The 20,028-nt window shown below is 35.1% G+C and overlaps 1 protein-coding gene across 1 annotated transcript in view; it reads right to left on the bottom strand.

Moving 5' to 3' along the window:
- Rheb (Ras homolog enriched in brain) overlaps positions 1 to 20,028 on the bottom strand; it is a 157,880-nt gene that overhangs the window by 35,564 nt on the left and 102,288 nt on the right. The window contains exon 6 of the mRNA XM_090380417.1: positions 14,105 to 14,152. Within this exon, the coding sequence (XP_090236543.1) occupies positions 14,105 to 14,152 (48 nt within the window). The remainder of the gene's footprint in view (positions 1 to 14,104; positions 14,153 to 20,028) is intronic.

Raw genomic sequence — 20,028 nt, 5'->3', positions numbered from 1 at the left:
TTTTCAGCGATATTTCTACCGCTAATGAATATGATACTTTGTTATCATATGAATATGATAACAATTTGCTAATGAATATGATACCTTGTATAGCCTACGCCGATGATCCATATTTACACGCTGTCAGCATTCCTACTACTGTCATTAGAACTAATACTGACTCCAAGTGAAAGGTGTCCAAGGCTGGCTCAATCTGGTTGATCAGGTTATACCTTCGTACTCCACAGTACGGCCCTATATCATCAGTATCCCAGAAAAACCAGTTAAAATGCAGTTATCTGTAATCACAAACTGTTTAGGTTAATTTTATGTGGGAGAAAGCAATGAACTCTGTGATCTATATATTCTATGTATTATATGGATGTTATGTAAATAAATGTCTCCAATTAGATTGTTAAATTCCTTGGGATGCCAGTAATGAGAATCATATCTTTGTAAAATTTTGTGAAAAAGAATTTTATTATTATTATTTAAATGGTGACTATTGCCAGGGAAACAGGAAATATATTGTGCAAAAAAGATAGGAAGAAGAGGACAAGGCTATGTCTACCAGGTGTAAAAGTTGATGTAGAGCAGATATCTTCCAAGGGCAGAGGTGATATTGTTGTATACAATGGCATTAAATGACAAAGAATAGGAGTTCTGAGGCTTTACTTAACAAGTACAGGGGATTTTAAGAGGGAAAAGCCACAAATTAAGGTTCAATCCGAAAGTGTCTGCAATTCTTCCCAGACAGGATAAGAGGGAGTAGATGATGAGAGCACTGTCAATCAATTTGGCCCTGGAGAAATTGTGCAAGGCTCTCATGGGGTAGAATTTTTCTTAGCATGGTCTGTCTCATTAAGAGGAGGGACTGCTTCTACAGGAATGGGATACACAAAGAGAAAGGGTGCAAGAATATTTGCTAATGTTATTGAAGCAGTGTTAGGTGGATTGTAAAATTGATGGTGGGGAGGGGAGATTAATAGATTAACAATAGCCACAGGTGAAAATGATTAACAATGTTTCTATTGGAAGAAGCAGCATTCTGGAAAGCACAGTACTGGGGATTTCTAAAGGCCTTCTGTAGGTTATCATGGAACAAGCAAATACATGGCCTATGCTAGGGTAAGTAAGATCAAGAACAGGTGCATGTACACCAGTGCTAGGAGCACAGTAAATAAAATGAAGTGGTGCTGGTTAAGTCATCAAATGCAGATATTGTGGGGATATCAGTGACGTGGTGTGACTGAGATATAAAGGATGCAGAATTTTAATATGGGGAGTACAATAATATACAGAAAGGACATTGTCACTGTGTACTCTGTTACAGTCTCCAGGGTTATTCCCACTCACTGCTGGGGATTTTGTACTGGCTTACACCATGCACCAACTAAGTGGGAGTAGTGTACTGTTTTATTATCTAAATGCTGGCATTTAGCAGCCGGTGGGTGACAAACACAGTGAAGGAGCTTAAAAATGGTTTTATTTTTATTCAAAGTCACCACCACCTGACTGAATGCACTTAAACTGTTCTAAAAGTTTCTGGAAATAGTTAGTGAAGGTATCCAAAGATGTTCAGTTTTCAGCAGTTACTTTTTTCTTTTACTTTTTTCATCTTGGAAAAGAGGAAGTCCACTGGTGCTAGATCAGGAGTAGAGTGGATGGTTGATCTGTACAATGCCATGCTTCATCATAAATATCTTCACAGCAACAGTAGAAAGGAGGCACTGTTGTTCAACATGAACCAACCATCTTTTGCTCAAAACTGCAGCCTGATCCAGAAAATGTACTTACAGAATAGTCACTGAAGCACCTGTATGTAAAATGTAGCATTCACTATTTCCCCCTCCATGTACAAATTCCTTGTGAATCATACCTGTTTGTCAAAAAATATGATCAGCACAGCCTTGAAACTGGACTTTAGTAAATGAAACGGTCTGGGCCTTGATGATGAATTGGAAGTACACTGCATGGTTAGACTATCTCTAGGTAGTACTGAAACACCCAACACATATTCCATGACAATACAGTCGAGGAAATTAGGATTGTCTTAAAGTCTGGATGAAGTCTTTGCACAATGACACTCTTCATTGCTTTTGCTCATCATGAAGCTGTCACAATTTTCACAGATGATATTTCTATTCAGTCAATCTTCATGCAGAATTTGATCAATCATCTCCATATTCAGCTCATCAGCCACAGTTGTGAGGATCAAACAACGATCTCTTGCCACAATTTAGAGTTTGGCCATAAGGTGTCGCTTGAAGATGTAAACTTTTGTAGCTGCTGCAAGTCTAAGTTTTCATTAAAATTTTATTGTATTTTTGATTAGTTAACATATTTGTGTTTTACAAATAGATTAAATAGGCTTAGTGGCATTTGTTAGCTTATTTTTTAAATTTAGCTAGTGATTTTGTAAGTTATAACTGGTTACTAATATCGCTATCGTAGAAGAATAGTAGGGTTTTAATTGTAATAAATTAGTATTTTTAAAGTTTTAATCACTTTTTGGGCATATATCTTTTGTATTTAGCTAAGAATATATAACTAATTTAGCACTGTGATCATCACAGTATAGTGTAACTTGATAACGTAAAACTATATAGAGGAATACTTATTATTGCATTAGCTCAGTATAGTATTGTACAGTCAAGTACAGTATAGCAAATTAAATCAATTAAATTGGATTTAAAACAAAAATCATGCCTCAGACTAGAGCAGTAAAGCAACGTGCACAAAGTAGCAGGAGTGCTGTGGCTAGTGAGAGAACAGAAAGGGGCAATCCTCTAACACATCACAGCCTAAAGAAATGTGCAACTTGTGGTTTTTCCGTTTGGTTGCAACATCGCCATTGGAAAATCCTTTGTGTGTGCTCGATGTAAGCAGTGTGAAGAATTTAGGCACCAACTCAGCATTGTTATGGGCCTTCAGGAAAGCTTGAAGGACAGGGTAGATGCCCTAGAAGGACTTACATTGTAGCATCCATCAAGCTCTTAGCTGTCACATCAATGTCAGAGCTTGCACTCTGTCATCCGGCAACACAGTGGCAACCTTAAGGGCAGAATGCGCTGGTCCCACAGGGGCTAGTTATTGTTGGTGACTACTGTCAGAGAGATGGGAAATATATTGTGCAAAAAGGATAGGTGGAATAAGACCAGGGTATGTCTGCGAAGTGCAAAAGTTGATGACATTGTAGAGCAGATATCTTTTAAGGGCACAAAGGGTGATTGTTGTACATGTTGGCACTAATGACACTAAGAGTAAGTGATCTGCAGACTTATTTAACAAGCACAGGTCAATGATGAAAAAAAGTCACAAGTCAGGGTTAAATTTGAGTGTCTGCAGTTCTATCCAGACATGATATAAGGGAGTATATGATGAGAGCCTTGTCAATCAATTTGGCCTTAGAGAGACTGTGCAAAGCTCAGAATTTTTCTCAGCATGGTCTCTGCTTGTTAACAGGAGAGAATGTTTCTACAGGGATGGGTACACTTAAATAGAAAGAGTGCAAGAATATATGCTGATGCTATCGAGGCAGTCTTAGGTGGGTCAGAAAACTGCTAGCTTGGGGGATTCACAAACTAATAGATTAACGGTAGCTACAGGCAGAGGTGAAAGTGATTCTTGCACTGCTTCTACTGGAATGAGCACCAACCTGCAGAGAGACAGTTACAGGGGAATTAAAAGGCTGCTGGGAGTAATCATGGAACAAGTAAATACATGGGTTGTATTAGGGTAACTAAGAGTAAGAATAGGTGCATGTACACCAATGCTAGGAGTATAGTGAATAAATTTGATGAATTTGAAGTGCTGGTAAAAATATCAAAAGCAGATATTGTTGAGATATCAGAGACGTGGTGCCATATGGATATAAGCAGTGCACAATTGGAATTTAGGAAGTACAATATGTACAGAAAGAATAGACAAGAAGGGAGGAGGGTTATGCTGTTAGTTAAGAAACAAAAATTTAAGGAAGTGCATCCAATAGACATTGGTGGACAATGCAATGTTGAGTCAGTGTGGTGTGACATAAGCACCAGGAAAGGGAAAATAAGAGTAGGTGTGTGCTATAGGCCTAATGAATCTGATGAGTATCAGGAGCAATTGTGCAGAGAAATAGTGGGCCAGTAAATCAAATTGTGTTATAATGGGGATTTTAATTTCCCAGATATTGACTGGAACTTGTGGGATGGTCACTCGCACACTAGCAAGACTTTCATGGATGACTGTTTTCTTTAGCAACATGTCCGAGAGGCAACCAGAGGGAGTAATACTCTTGATCTGATTATCAAGAGTGATCACAGTGTACTAATGTGTGATTTCCTTAAAGATGTAACAACCATCGGGGATAAGGGGAAGGGATTTTGCTTTCATAAAGGTGACTACAGTGGCCTCAGAGCGTTTTTAAATTCTAAGGAGGCAGCAAACCCTTAGCTTGGACTCTGGGGAGGTCCCCATGGAATGCAGATGTGCAAATGTGTCCCCAATTCATAAAGGGGGGGGGATCAAAAGGTTACAAGTAATTACAGAACTGTTAGTATGACTTCTTTCCAGGAAAAATAATGGAGTCACTGGTTAAGGAAGCAATGCTGGATCACCTAGACAAGTCTGCAGTTATAGTTCAGACAAAGCATGCATTTAAGGGGAAGTCTTGTCTGACAAATTTGATTGGATACTATGATGTGATGACAAAGGAATTGGATGCAAACAATAATTTTGATATCACATACTTGGTTTTTAGGAAAGCTTTTGATACCGTGGTATAGGGAAGACTACTGTACAAATTGGAGCAGATTGGTATTAAAGTCAAGTTGCTACAAAAGGATAGTTCAGTGGAAGAAGACAGAGTGGTTATCAATGGATGCTGCTCTTCATGAACTAATGTTATTAGTAGAGTCCCCCAGGTTTCGGTACTGGGCCCATTGTTGTTTTCGATATTTATCAATGATAATGATGAAGGTATATTAGGGTTCATGTCTAAGTTTGCAGAGGATATGAGGGTTGGCGAGGTTGTTAATGACAGTAACAATAGCATGCTACTGTAACAGGATCTGGAAAAGTTGAGCAGATGGGTGAGAGGTGGCAATTGAAGTTTAACATTGACAAATGTAAAGTATTGCATATTGGTATCAGTAACCCCAGAGTACCATATCAACTGGGTGGTACTACACTCAGGGAGAATGCAAAGGACCTGGGGGTAATTGTGCAATCAGATATGAAGTTTTATGATATACAGGAATTTCTAGCAGGGATAAGGGGATGATTGTCCCCTTGTATAAGGCAATGGTCCAGCCACAACTTGCGTACTCTATACAGGCCTGGAGGCCTCAATTTATGAAGGATGTAGAGCTGCTGGAACAAGTACAGAGAAGGGCAACGAGATTGGTGAGTGGACAAAAGGTTGGTGTTATCAAGAAAGGCTTAAGTCTGCAAACTGCAGACTAGGCATCTGTGAGGTGATCTAATTGAGGTGTATAAAGCCTTGAATGGATTGAGCAAGCTCAATGCTAATGGGCATAAATTCAAACTGAGGAAACAATTGTAGAATAGATGTGTGGAAATTTGCCTTTAGCCAGTGGGTGGTTGATAGTTGGAACAACTTCCATCTGTCGAAATGGAGGTCAGCAACTTAAATAAGTTCAAGGCAGAACTAGACAAACATTTGGAGTGAATGGATGGGTAAAATGGGAAGGGTTTTTTTTTTTTTGGCTTATGCTTGCTTTCTTGCATCATATGCCCTACTAATGCTAATTTCCCAAACTTCTGCAACTGTCCTCATTTTGAGTGGGTGATGGATGTCCTCTCCAAATGAGGGCATCTGCAACCCTCCTTTTGGGTAAATGTGAACATCCTCACATCTTTGAACTGCTTATACCATTCAAATACACTGGTACAACTCAGCATTTCATCACCATAAACAGTTTTTAACATTTCATGTTTCTGTTGCAGATTTTTCCAGTTTAAAGCAAAATCTGATATTCATTTGTTGTTCCACTGCATAATTGGAACATTAACACAATTGGTTAATATTTACAACCTGTTAGCCTACTGGACAATTTCTGGGGAGCTATCTACTAATGACAAATTCTTCACAGAGCAAAAACTATGCAAATGAAGGTGGTATATAATTAGTGATAAAATTACAGATTATTAAAAACTTTTGAAGCAAAAGGCAAGTGAATGCAATGCACTGAGCCATTAAAATTAATTACGATGGCATCATTAATAATAAACCATGCAATAAATGTTTGAAATATCTATCTGCATTTCTTGGGGTTTTTTTATTTTTTTTATTTATGAATTTAATCTCAGTTTTTGCCTAGCATCAATGTTTTCCCCAGAAATGAAAGGAAATTAAATATGTAGTGTAGTTATACTACATGAAATTTATTAACAATGTTTAGCCTCAGTACAGAACAGAAGTAGTAATATTTACTACAAGTAAACAAGAAAAATCATATTAAAAAAAAAAAAAAAAAACACACACATTCCTTAAAAATGTTTTAACAGACAGTGCTATGATCATCCCAAACCAAGAAACAAAGTCACCCATCATAGTTTCACCTTACCTTAGTCCCTCTTCTCCATTAAATGCACAACTTGGTAGAATCTTCCTATGATCTTCACTGACATCACTAAGATTTTGTCAGAAAAAATCTAGGCAAGAATGCAAGTAATGGAGCTTGAGTGGCATTCTGTATCCCTTTTTTGTAATTTTCAGTCATCTTGTTACCAAGAAAGTCATTCACTACACTGTTTAATTCCCTTTAAGAAAACACAGACTGTGTTTGCTTAAAAGGGATCACTTGAGGATTCAATGTTTTAAGTTGTTTGACCAGTTCCAGTTTGACATGGAGTGGTGGAAATAAGAAAACCCATTCCTAGAAAAGAATAGCGAAAGCTTAAAAAGCGGTACTCACCTTGAAATTAATCTGCGATGGTTTACTTAGGTAGCGTGGTTAATGTTTACGTTGAATTGTTAAATTGAAAAATTAAAAGGGAGGGAAGTAAGTAAAAGTTGACTGAGTTATATGGGCGCAAGGAAACAGAAGTGTACACATCCAATCCTTGGTTGTCATCGAAATAAAAAAAAAAAAAAAAAGAAGAATAATTAAAAACTATGTAAGTGAATCCGGTGAAGCCAATAGTCGTTACGAGGACTTTCGTTAGTTAAAGAACGTCTTCAGTTGGTAATGTGTGGGGAGAGAACGCGTATGGTATTTTAAGAATAAAAAAAAAATTATACTCTCATGACGCCTTTTTTGACACGTGGGAACTTTATCCCCTTCAATCTTTCCCCAATTTGGAACCTCTCGAGATTAAAGTTCCCACATGTCAAAAAAGGCGTCACGAGAGTATAATTTTTTATTCTTAAAATACCATACGCGTTCTCTCCCCACACATTACCAACTGAAGATGTTCTTTAACTAACGAAAGTCCTCGTAACGACTATTGGCTTCACCAGATTCACTTACATAGTTTTTAATTATTCTTCTTTTTTTTTATTTCGATGACAACCAAGGATTGGATGTGTACACTTCTGTTTCCTTGCGCCCATTTAACTCAGTCAACTTTTACTTACTTCCCTCCCCTTTAATTTTTCAATTTAACAATTCAACGTAAACATTAACCACGCTACCTAAGTAAACCATCGCAGATTAATTTCAAGGTAAGTACCGCTTTTTAAGCTTTCGCTATTCTTTTCTAGTCTATTAACACGGTACTTGAAGATTTCTAAAAATTTCGTATTGAAAACCCATTCCTTGATTTTTAGAACCAAGAAACTGTTTACTACATTGTGTGTGCCAGGCTGCAACTCAATTCTAGCAGACCATTCCCCCCCCCCCCTTAGCACCAATTAACTGTCCTGCGGCCCCAGCAGCTGAGAAAACAAGAGAACTTACTGAAAACCTTGTAAACCTAGAAGCAAGCCCAGCATCTTGAAGTCCCTACAAAACATCCCATTTATACGAGTCATACTCTATCTTCTCTAATGGATACATATTCCCATCACTTCTTGTTGTAGAAGTTTGAAAGCAGTGTTGCTTCACAATGACAGTTGTGAAGCAACACAATGCTTTTGAACTTTTACTTGAATGGTTAACAAGACTGCTCTTCTGAACCGTGCCTAATACAAAGTTCTTCATAAAGAACAGTTGAATCAAAACATAGCACAGGGATTATAGAATAGTAAAAATGTGCATAAGTAATGTCTTTTTTTTGTATATGGAAGTCTTTGCAGTAATTCCACTCTTTTAAATGAGATACTTTGCACTGAATTTAGATCCAAGTCCCTTCACTAAATAATTCAATTCTTGCTGATTAGCAAAGTGTGGTGCTTTACTTGAACAAGCTTCTAGAGAGCAATCCTAGTTATATATTTTTCACCAGATGTATCAAGTTCTCTGGATTCAGCTTCCTAACCTTTCTGTAAGAAAGAATGGAAGCTAACAGGTCTTCACTGTGTGGCACCAAAGCAAAAGAGGATGATATACTGGGACATACAACTTTTTGATCCACAAACTTTAAACTTCAGTGAATACCTTTTAAGCAAAGGCATTTTACAAGTTATGCAGCTGAATATATATAATGAAAGAATACACACAAAACTGCATAGAAAAACAAATTTATTTTTGGATAAAAAGGTATCATATCCAAAGAAGTAATAAAATGGTTTGCCTGACACTTCAGGAGGTGCTTTAACTCCCTTCTTCTGAAGCTCAAAAGGAAATACAGAAAAATATAAAATATCAAAATTAAAACATCAAAGTATTAAATTTAAAATAAAAAAGGGCAGCCCCCTTCAATACTCTTGTAGACATGTCTTTAATTCATGATAACTTTGTTTTTATATGAGGTTGTGTACTCTAGTTTTAAACTTTGATACATTCACCATACAAAAGCAGAAGTGGTCAAGATATTTGTGGGCTCTCCATATTGAAGGTACAGCAAAAGACACATTTATGACTAGCATGAAACCATTCTAATGTTGGCCAGTAACTGCCACAGCAGAACTAAGGCTCCCATAGTTATCTTGAATACTTGCAGGCATTCAAAAATTGGGCCATATGCACTTTAAAAGTTGTTGCACCAACAATGTTAAGTTTCACCTGTTTCAGATCTCTTTAATATCTACAAATAGCCAGATGAGCCTGGAGCTAACTTACACACCTTCATTTGGTACTCAAAGCAAACTGCAAAAAAGAAAAAAGTACAGTACCTTGTCATGAGTTAAAGTCTGTCATTACTTTCTTTTCTAAATGTTAATAATGTGATGTATTTTCAGAAATACATGGATCAATCATAAAATTCTATCCATTTTTTTAATTATATGGGGATTAAATTTATCAAAGTTAAGCAATTTTATAACATCAGAAAAGCAGAAACTATGTTATTACAATATAAAATGCAAAATTTTACATTCAAGAAATAATAATCCCAAAAATAACATACATCCAGAGGAGTTAAGTTAAATCCAATACACAAAAGATATCTGAAGGTCACTAATCCAAGTAGACATGAAGTTCTCTATGCAGTGCACACAGACAGTAAGGAGTCTCCATGGTGTCTTACCAATTTATCAGACATTTACTTATTGAGATATGATCATAATCACACTATATAAGGCAATGGTAAGAGTGCACTTGGAGTACTGTGTCCAAGTATGGAAACCACACCTAAAAAAAAAAGAATTTCTTCAACGAATGATGGCATACTTTGTAAAACTGGCAAAAGGGGTGCCTATATGGGGTAAGACTCCAAATATGTTGGCTACAGGAGCTTGGTAGCTAGACACCTTAGAGGGGATGCGAGATTAAGTTTATAAGTGATACCAAAACTAGGAAACAAATTCAATTTATGGAGGAAGATATACACTGGATTGTAAGATATTTTCTTTTAGCCAATGAAATGTGAATCACTGGAATAAGTTACCTCCACAGGTATTCAAGACTGACAGCTTTGGGGAAATCTAAAAGTCAGTACATGCATGAGGAGTGGACAAAAGGATTTTTATTTTATTATGCCAGTGAGGCAAAAGCCTAGGGCTTCCTTGCAGCATATGTTAAATACTAATACAATTTAAACAAAATTTAATTTAACCTTCTAGTGGGTCCAAAACTGTTACAACAGCAGGCATGATGTACAGATTTTACCAATAAAGTTTTTTTTTTTTTGGGGGGGGGATGAAAAGGTATTTCCAAAATAATTTTTCCAATAAAAAAAAAAAAAAAAAGTAAAGTGCTGCCAATATCAACCCACTGTAGGATGGAAGCCTCCTCAACAATTCATGCTGAGGGAAATGGACCATAATCTGCCACGCTGGTCCAGTGCGGGTTGGCAGATCGACCGTATTCAGCAGTCAGGGGTTTGAACCCTGGTCTACTCAGAGCGCGTGCTACTGCACTCCCCCTCCTGACCACTCGGCTACGGAGGCATATTTTTCCAATATATACCAATAAAAAAAAAATTTGAAAATGGGAAGTTTAAAATATTTATACTTGATCCTAACACAATAAGACCAAATATTTCCCTAACTATCCTAAGAGTCCAACTTTCAGTTAAGAAGCATGTGTAAATTAAAGCAAAAATGAAACTGAAAAATCAACATGACAGCTCCTTAATCATACTGTCTTTTTTAAAGTAATCAGAAATTCTGCTGAAATAAAGATCCTGTTGTACTGCAAGTTTCATGAAGTCATTTTTTTTATTTTTTTATTTCTTATGAAGTGCAGAATCATTTTTCTGATTCCTCATCAGAATCAACAAATTTAAGAGTATCAACAATTTCTACATCCATTTTATTCTTGATTCCTTTTCTCCACTTCTCACTTCAGTGTGAGTGTGGAGAAAACGCAGCATTCAACAGCATTTCATCTTTTAGCTATGTTCTTACATTTACACTTCATTTGTGGATTCACCTAAATAAACAAGATCATTTAAGAGCTTTTCCATGCACTTACTAGTGTGTTTTGCTTCATTCCACCTTGTAACATAACTGATAGTATGCATACATAAGATGTGCTATATATCTTTTCTCCACTTGTCAAAATTATCAAAAAAAAACTAATTGTTTCCGCTGATGTAAATATTTATAGCTGAATATGATCCATAAGCTATGAGAGTGCAGTACTGGAAGGTAAGAGACTTGATATTACTGTGCTTTATAAAATTTTGCCTAAAGAAGGATATGCAAGGGATTAACTAATGATAAAAAAGAGTTGATGTTTTAATTTTTATTTATTTTTTTCATTTCAATGAAATTACTTTATCAAGGTGCTATGAAACCATTCTGAATGAATTTCAAAACTGAATCAATAGGTTCTGTTCATGGAGGGAAAAAAAAAAAACCCTATCTAAATTTTGCATAAATAAAATGCATACACCAAAGAAGGCAGTTATAGTCCAAATTATAGCCTGAATTAGTGAAGGTTCTTTTAAGTACTAACCAGTGGTGAGTTATAGTGGGCTTGCAAGGCCATTGCTTTTTTTTTTTTTTTTTTTTTTGAAATTTGCGAGCCAATTGTTGAAATTCTCATTTTATAGGGAAGGGGGGGGGGGCAGCCCCAGGTGCAGCATTTTAAGGGCACACTCGACCAATTATGTATTTTAAAATTGCTTCATTTTTGATTTAATTACATTCAGGCCTCTGTTTAACAAACTTCTTTATAGTGAATTTTTTAAAAAAATTCTTTTGGTAATTACATTTAAAATAGTTTCAGCAGAATGAAGAAAATTTGCACATAAACACATTATGAGAGATTTAACTTTGTGCACATTGTTCCCACCTCTGGCCTTTAGAAAATTGTGAATTACAGGTTAAATTGATTACTGTTCTGAAACAGTTAGTGGTGCCCATAAAACCCATGCAGCCATCTATCCCACATACTGAGTAGTCACGCTAGTCAATATGCTTTCCATAGCAAGTCAGAAGATTAAGGCGTATTCCCAACACAGATAATAGCCTCTGGTCAACCTATGTTGTGGTTCCCCCCTTTACTCCGGCAAGCAGTCTTCTTTTTGGGAGAAGTGAGTGAGCCACGCCTTTCATTAAATTTCTCCTGTTTGTTTATATGGTCACAGTAGCTGAATATCACTCCAAGTGATTCCAACAGTATTCAAAGAACTAGTGACAGTAGCAATGTCGGGTGGGGAAGAAATTAGGGTAACTAAGATATTAAATAAAAACTTTCCAAAAAGTGAAATGTTGGCAGATTTTGAAACTGTATCTAGGCCGTCACTGAAGTAAATGTTCCAAAATACACAGACATATAGGCAATAATAATAATAATAAAAAACATTGTATGCATTATATCACCAATATCCAAAAAACCAGCATGAGTTAAGGATGATTACTATAGAACTTTATGTGAAAACTATAAATATTGGTAGTGTGTTCAGGCCACGATGAGCAGCTTGTAGCTTGTGGACTGGAGGAATTATCCCACTTTGTGCAAACATTTTGAATCAGAAGTTAAACCATTCGTTATTATGAAACAGACTTAAATCTGGAATTTAATGATTTAGCACTAATGATTGACATCCTGCAGGATGATCTCTTACCTTTCGGGAGCTTTACAAAGTCGCAGCATCACTATAGTAAAAGCAGATTAATTATTCTACCAATACTATTGCTAATTTGAAAAATCCTGTAGGAAATTATGAAGCTAAAATTGAGAGCACGTTGAAGTTGAAAGAATTTGAAGGAATTAAAATCGAAAGTAAAAACATTAAAAAATTACTTTGTGACAAGTTATTAAACTGCATTGTTTTATCTTTAAAGGATCAGTTATTAATGCAACAGAGTAATTTTAAATTAAATAAAGAAAATATCACTGATGAGGAATTTAAAGGTATTTTAAACAGATGCTACCTGGAAATGTGGAATATGGAAGAACTATTCATCTCCACTTGGAAAGAGGTGGGGAAAAAAATTCTGATAAAATATGAAATAAAAATTTGTGATTTTAGATATTTTGTCTAAGGCAGTTTTTTATCTTTAAAATCCAGTGAAATTCCCATTTCAATTAAAAAAGCCAGAAATATCCTTGAAACCACTGTGATTAGCAGTGCTGAAGCTGCGCAAGCTTTCAGTGTAATGAATAATATTGTAACAATAAAAAGAACATCTTTGACAATTAAAGACAATGCAGATATGACCATAAATCTAAATGAAAAAGCATTGTATCAATTTGATCTGGATCGTTACATAAAATATATCTTTCCTGTTTTTTTGCAATTTTTTTATTTGCAATATTAAAATTTAATCATGAAAAAAAAAAAAAAAAAAAGTACCCATTATATTTCCCTAGTTGGAAAAAAAAATAAATAAAAAGTTGGCAAAACTGCGAGCCCACTGTTAAAATATTCACACCTCACCACTGGTACTGACTATGTTTTTTTGTTTAATGAAGACAACTCTTAAAATCAAAGCTTACTTCCATATTGTAAATTACATGTAATTCAATTCATAAATTTCATTCAACATAACCATTTTTACTGGTGAAGTAAAAACCAGCTGTTAAGGAGTCAAAAAACTTAAAGAATGACTGAATACACTTTTCTGTTGTATAATGCATTGAGAAATGAAAAGATTAAGTCAATAGTTAGAAAAATCAATCAAGCCTTGCTGCTTCAAAAACATCTTTCCATTACTTTGCTAGTTGGGATGTGTGAATGATTAGATTTTTGGCAGCTGTACTACACATAACGTGCTCCTGAATCTAGATCATTTTACAACTACTGGATCTAAGCATAATTCACAATATAAATGTTCACTACTAAAGTTACATTCTGAAATGAATGCCTCTTGATTTCGAAATTCATAAAAGATGCAATTGATATTATTTAAAAATTATAATTATTTAAATTATTTCCTCTAATTCCAATATGACTAGGAATCCAACAGCAAAATCCCGATTCGAGTCTGGAGCAGAGCATTTTCATAGGAATTTATTTCACCAAATATCATTGGGGGAAACTGCTCTCACCACAAAACATGTATAGTGATACCCATTGTAAAAGCACTTGCTGAAAACTATATTTGCTGTTACAAATATAAGTAGTTCATATAAAACTCAACTCAAGAGTGCACAAAAGAGGTTAAATATTTTAAATCACTTACCTCTCCATATGCAAGTCAACTTTGTTTCCAACAAGTACAATTGGCACACTAAATTGAGAAAAACAATAACCTAGATTATATATATAAAGTAATAAGTAAATGATAAATAAATCTATGTCCTTTAATAAATTATTTCCTAAGGCATTTTAAATTTTAAATCATTTATGTTTCTGTAAATTCAGAAGTTCTATGGTGGTTTAGGTTACAGTTTTGACCAACTCAAAAATGAGCCTAATACAGCATAACCTCAATTCAACTTTTAACCAGTCAAAATCAGTCTGACCTGATCGCTCGAACTGGGTACCACTTTATGCTGAACAAGTTGTTTATAGAGTAAAACATGGGTCATTATTATTGATGAAGCAACACTCTCTGCATGCACACAAGGTTGTTATAATTGAAGTTCATCACTTCAACTAGTTGTAGGGAGATGAAATATGGAATGAACCCTATCCAATGTATGCAGAAATGCAAAGTAAAAAAAAAATCGTACCACCAAGAGACAACCGTGTTGTGTGCAACTGGCAGAGTAACTGCCAACCATTAACTGTTCCACCAAAAGTCAACCAAAGTGATTTACTTTATAATTACCCCTTAGTGTATAATGTTTAATTCATACAGTGCAACTATGTTTCATCCAAATTCGTAAAATTACCAACTTGCAAAAATACCAACATACTCTTAACTCGTAAAATTACCAACATCGTAAAAATAAATCTCCTATAACTGGGAGCTACAACTTTCAGAGCAACGTTTGGAATCTCTATATGGACAGTCATGATAAAAAAAAAAAAATTATTCTCAATTTACAACATTATCCTATTGTCGACATAGTATTCTTGTCAGATCAACACTGCTCCTCAAAAGTAAGACTGATCTAACAGAACTGTATGCTTTGAAGAAAAGCATGCAGTTCTGTTGGTGAAGTAAAGATCAAGAGCATCAGCTGTGTGGTTATGACCAGTATAGTAGTAGTAGGTGAATGAATAACTTGTGCAAGGTCAAGGAGCAATGGCAAAAGCCTCAGCATCTCTACCAGCTGGGTCTGTGCAACTAGAATATTAAAACTAGTTAGAGTCATGAACATAAAAATCACCTAGGAAAATTACTTCTCAATTAGGAAAGTTAGATTGGAGAAAGAAGGAGTTTCAAAGCAAAAAAAAGTGCTGAGTGATCTGTAGTTGGGAGAAACATTCCTTTGGAAGGTCTGACAGGGAATATTAGAGAAGACTAATATCTTTAAAGTGAAAGGAATCAGAGCAAATAATTAGGAATACTGAGGTAACCAATAATAGAGATTCTGTAAAGAAAGTAAATGGTTTGGTTTGGTTTTATTGGTGCATTAGCCACTAAGGCTATAATGCGCCAAGACCAGGTCATTTATAAAAAAATTTAAACTTTCAGTGACCGTAAAGAAGTAAAAAGGGATTGGCAGAATGTTGAAGGAAATAATCACCGAGATTGAAACTTAGACCTCATATTTTAAAATGAATTAGGAAGCTTTTGATCTTTTTGCAGATAAGTTTATTCCATTAATTTTCATTATTCACAATAGACACTCTTAAAAAACTACAAAGTAGTTGTTGTGGGCATCATTTGCTCTTTCTCATATTGTGCTCTGCCTTCACGACGAGTTGCCATGATACTGCACTACCTCAAATAAGTAACACTTCACTAATAGAGAAGACTATTGTTACTTATTCTCAGTGAGTACCACCACCCAGACATGTTTCAAGGTTATTGGCCTATCATCAGTGGGTGAGCAGGTACCCTAGTATTGCAGACATGATGACCCAGTGGTGATATGCCTGCTTCTTTTGGAATATTGAAAAATTAATTTCGACATTCAGCTAATCACATGGGGGAATTTACAAACCAAAGACAAGAATTTTTATTTTATTTGTGGTATCATGCAGATTTGAAAATGAAGTATAGACAACTCTGTATGTGCATTGCTGCAATCCTATTTGAGGGATGGATATTGAGCCTGTAAAAGATCAGGTTTTGGATTAATACAGTCAAGCCTCCCAAAAATGAATAACTACATACCATGATATCCATTATTGAGGTGTCCAAAAAATACAGTAAACCCCCACTATTCGCGGTATCTGTATTCGTGGTTTCGCAATCGCTGATTTAATATAAAATAAAAACCTAAAAAAACGTGAATTTTAAAGCGCGGTGAATATTTTCCACCATAAAAAAACATGCCGTGACTAAAATTCTTTCCTGGTCAAAACAGCGCTCAGTGGGTGGGGGAAAGAGGGGTGACAAAATCGCGAGCGTGGATGTTTCTCGCTAATCCTTGTTCAGTATGTGTTATGCGCTTGTCATGGAAGGTTTCGTCATTTGCTTTTAATTTATATGCTTATAAATTGAATAAATTTATCAATTTATAAATTGATATGCTTACAAAAATGATAAATCTACCGTTTTGCAGTGTAAAACAGACTTTTTCGAGTGTGTTAACGGAAGAAAGTGACTTTATTGTGGACAAGTTCTTTCTAACCCATACAAAAAATATGGCTACGAATAACAAGGGAAATGCGAAAAGATCAAAGAAGGTGATGACATTAGTGAATAAAATTGAGTTATTAGACAATTTCTAATGGTGAAAGTGTCTCCTCAGTGGCAAAACATTATAAAATCAATGAGTCAACGGTACGATCAATAAAGAAACATAAGAAATAAAAGTCTGCCGTAGTGTCCGTGAAAATGCGCTAATTGCTTCAAAAATTTGCTCTAACTCGAGATGTTAAATTAGTAAAAATGGAAAAAGCTTTAAATCTGTGGATAGAAGACCGAACTCAAAATAAAATTCCATTAAGTTCACTCATCATTCGTGAAAAGGCAAAAAACTCCTTTATCAACACTTTAGCAAAACTGGTGATAGCTCTGGCGGGATAAGTTTTTTAGCTAGCAAAGGCGCTAGTTTGAAAGATTTGTTTGAAATTTCTAATAAATATTACATTTAATATTAAATTGTTTCTTATTTTCATTTCGATGCCATATGCTTGCATTTCACTATGTACATAGTCATATTATGAAGGTACATATAATACATACATAGACAAAATTTTAGACTAGTTTTTTTTATATATTTCATACTTTGGAACAGAACCCCTTTATTACTATGGGAGCCATAACTCAGTATTCGCGTCATTTCTCAAGAACGTAACATCCGCGAATAGCGGGGGTTTACTGTATATGCTTTAAAAATATATGTACAAAGAGTACCTATATTTTAATTTCTAATAGTAAAAAATGAGTACAAAAATATACAATCAGATTGATTGTATATTTTTGTACTCAAAAGTTACTAACTAAAATGCATATACAGTAGACTCTCAATTTTCCAGGATAGATGGTAAAAAACAAATCCCGGATAATAGATTTCCCGGTTAATCCAAAAATACCAAAGTCCCTGACATACGTAAGATATAAGTTCCAGGAATTCTTACCTCGTAGAGTTTTACGTAACTCGGGAATGACTAATAATATATTGTTACTATATTATTATCGACAAATCTGAAATCCAACGATACTTGTTAATGTTTGGCCATTTTAATACATCCTTATTATGATTCCTTAGAGATTTAACAGATGCACCGTTTTCAAACTTTTGAATAATTTCAAGTTTTTGTTTAACAGAAAATGCAACTCTTCTGCGTTTACCCATCATTTTTGCAATTTCTAAACAAAAAAAAAAAAAAAAAAAAAAAAGCAAACCCAGACACCCCTGACATAAATAACGAAACAAAATTGTCTTTTTGCGCTGCAATGGAACACAACAATCAATGCGATGCACTAAAACAAACTAAACAATTGGTGTCTTCCCCCCACCCCTTTTTGAGCAGCGGGGATGGCAAGATAATAGGTACACTAATCTCCCAATGACGACTTATAATGCCGCTTGTTGCTTATTTATGACTTGCAAAATATCTGTTTATACCTATTCCAGCTATTACTTGAATTTTTTTGATTTCTGGTTGATTTTTTTTTTTTTTTTTTTTTTTTTTAATTTGGAATTTTGAAGTGTCCCAGTTAATCTAGAGTCTGCTGAACATAAAAAAAAAAAAAAAATTGAATTAAAAATAAACTGAAATTTTTGATTTGACCGTTTTTACCAGAGACTAATTCAATATGAATTTTGATGTCTGAAATTAGCTTTAATCAAATGGCAACATGGTGTTGAAGACAAATTGTTTTAGTTTTTCTGCTAATGGCCTGAAAGTTATAATTTATAAAGCATCCCATTGCTAACCTTACTTAATCTTGATATATACTAATGTTTGTTATAGTTACAGAAGAAACTATATTACAGACATACGTTCAAGTGTGAAGTTTATCAAAAAAATAAATAATCTTCACTTATTTACTGAAAATTGTTTGGCCTTTGCTTTTTAGTACAGAGATTTGTATGATGTCACAAAATATCATGACTCTGATATGTGGAAGTAGGTGAGGGCAATTCTTTATTGAAACACCCTTGTAGCTGTGTGTTCATTAAATACTGCTCATTATAGCAGACTTCTTGTTTATAGGCCATACTTATGCGTTTCACTATATAACTATGTGCGTACATATTCTGTAATATGTACACGCATCATTTATTTCAACAAACTCAGATACTCTGTCTTGATTAATGTTTGCCTTCAAAGAACAATTCAAAGACTAAATTTTAGGGTCTTCCTCACAAAATTGCTGAAAGGCCCATGCAACATTTAACTCATCAGCAGATGCGAAAAGGATTTTTCTTCCTATAAGCACATGAGGTAAGACTTCATGAGCCTAAATTTGGTAAAAAGTAAAAACCAGCAAACTATTCACTTTGATGAGGCCTATATTTTCAATCTTTTCTAAACACAACTGTGAAAAATCCATTTTATATTACAAAACATATTTTTAATTAATTTTTGGAATTAGAACTAACCTTAGAGACTTGTTGGCAAGCCAAATCCAAATCCACATTGACAAACCACATGCCTGCTACTGGATGCCAGTCTATCAGTAACAGGAGCATCTACTGCATGAAATGTGAAGCTGTTGTTATTTGGTTTTTAGGAGCATTAGCAACTAAGGCCATATTGTTACGGGTACATGCGGTGGTCATTCCCTGACCTTTCCACATCCTCCATATTTGGTGGTCACAGGCTCGAACCCCGGTCTAATCAAGAAGCGTGTGCTACGCACTGCTGCTCCTGCCCATGGAGGTGCCGAAATGTGAAGCACGTGCATCAACAGTTTTGATTCCAGACAATGCATCAATATCATGAAGTGATAGCGTTACTGATTAGAGGAAAACACGCAACAGTAAAGCCAGCTTACTATCAATAAGTGATAGATGCTAATCAACATGTATATACTACCCAACTTAATTCGTGAATTTTTGATTAATTTTGCAATAATTAGCAGATGTTAGAAATTTTTAGCAGAGAAATAAAATAAATTTTCAAAAAACAGCTATTAGGAGTTTCAGCAGTGGATGATTAGACAAAGAAAATGAATAGCTGAAGTATTATCTTTTTTTGGCAGTCAAATCGGCCTTGTATGATGAGCTCGGGGTTAACAACCAAGCCTCTGACTCTTTGGGTTTCCTGAAATGGTAGACCTGATAGTATGATAGTTCTGCCACTGCTAAACTATGTATGAAGGTTAGAGGACTATCTTGTACTTCCATGTGTTTTCACGGCCTGCAAGATTTGAGTTGTGCAGTGAATGCAATGGTTGTTTTAATTCTCACCGAAAAAAAACCTTTGCCTTCAAAGTAACATTGGTATTGCACTACTTCTTGATCTGCCATTTATTTAAAACATCACTCCAATGACACGAATCATGATTCTTCATTACATAGCAGGAAATCTTGAGTGAAAATACTTATAAAACAGCTATAAAGTTGTTCAATGGGACCAGTCATGTAATAT

Source organism: Mastigoproctus giganteus, chromosome 1, assembly GCF_048544385.1.
Source record: "Mastigoproctus giganteus isolate SK-2022 chromosome 1, ASM4854438v1, whole genome shotgun sequence".
Lineage (NCBI taxonomy): Eukaryota > Metazoa > Arthropoda > Arachnida > Uropygi > Thelyphonidae > Mastigoproctus > Mastigoproctus giganteus.
Note: the sequence above shows the minus strand (reverse complement) of the source record. Positions and strands in the feature narration are given on the sequence as shown.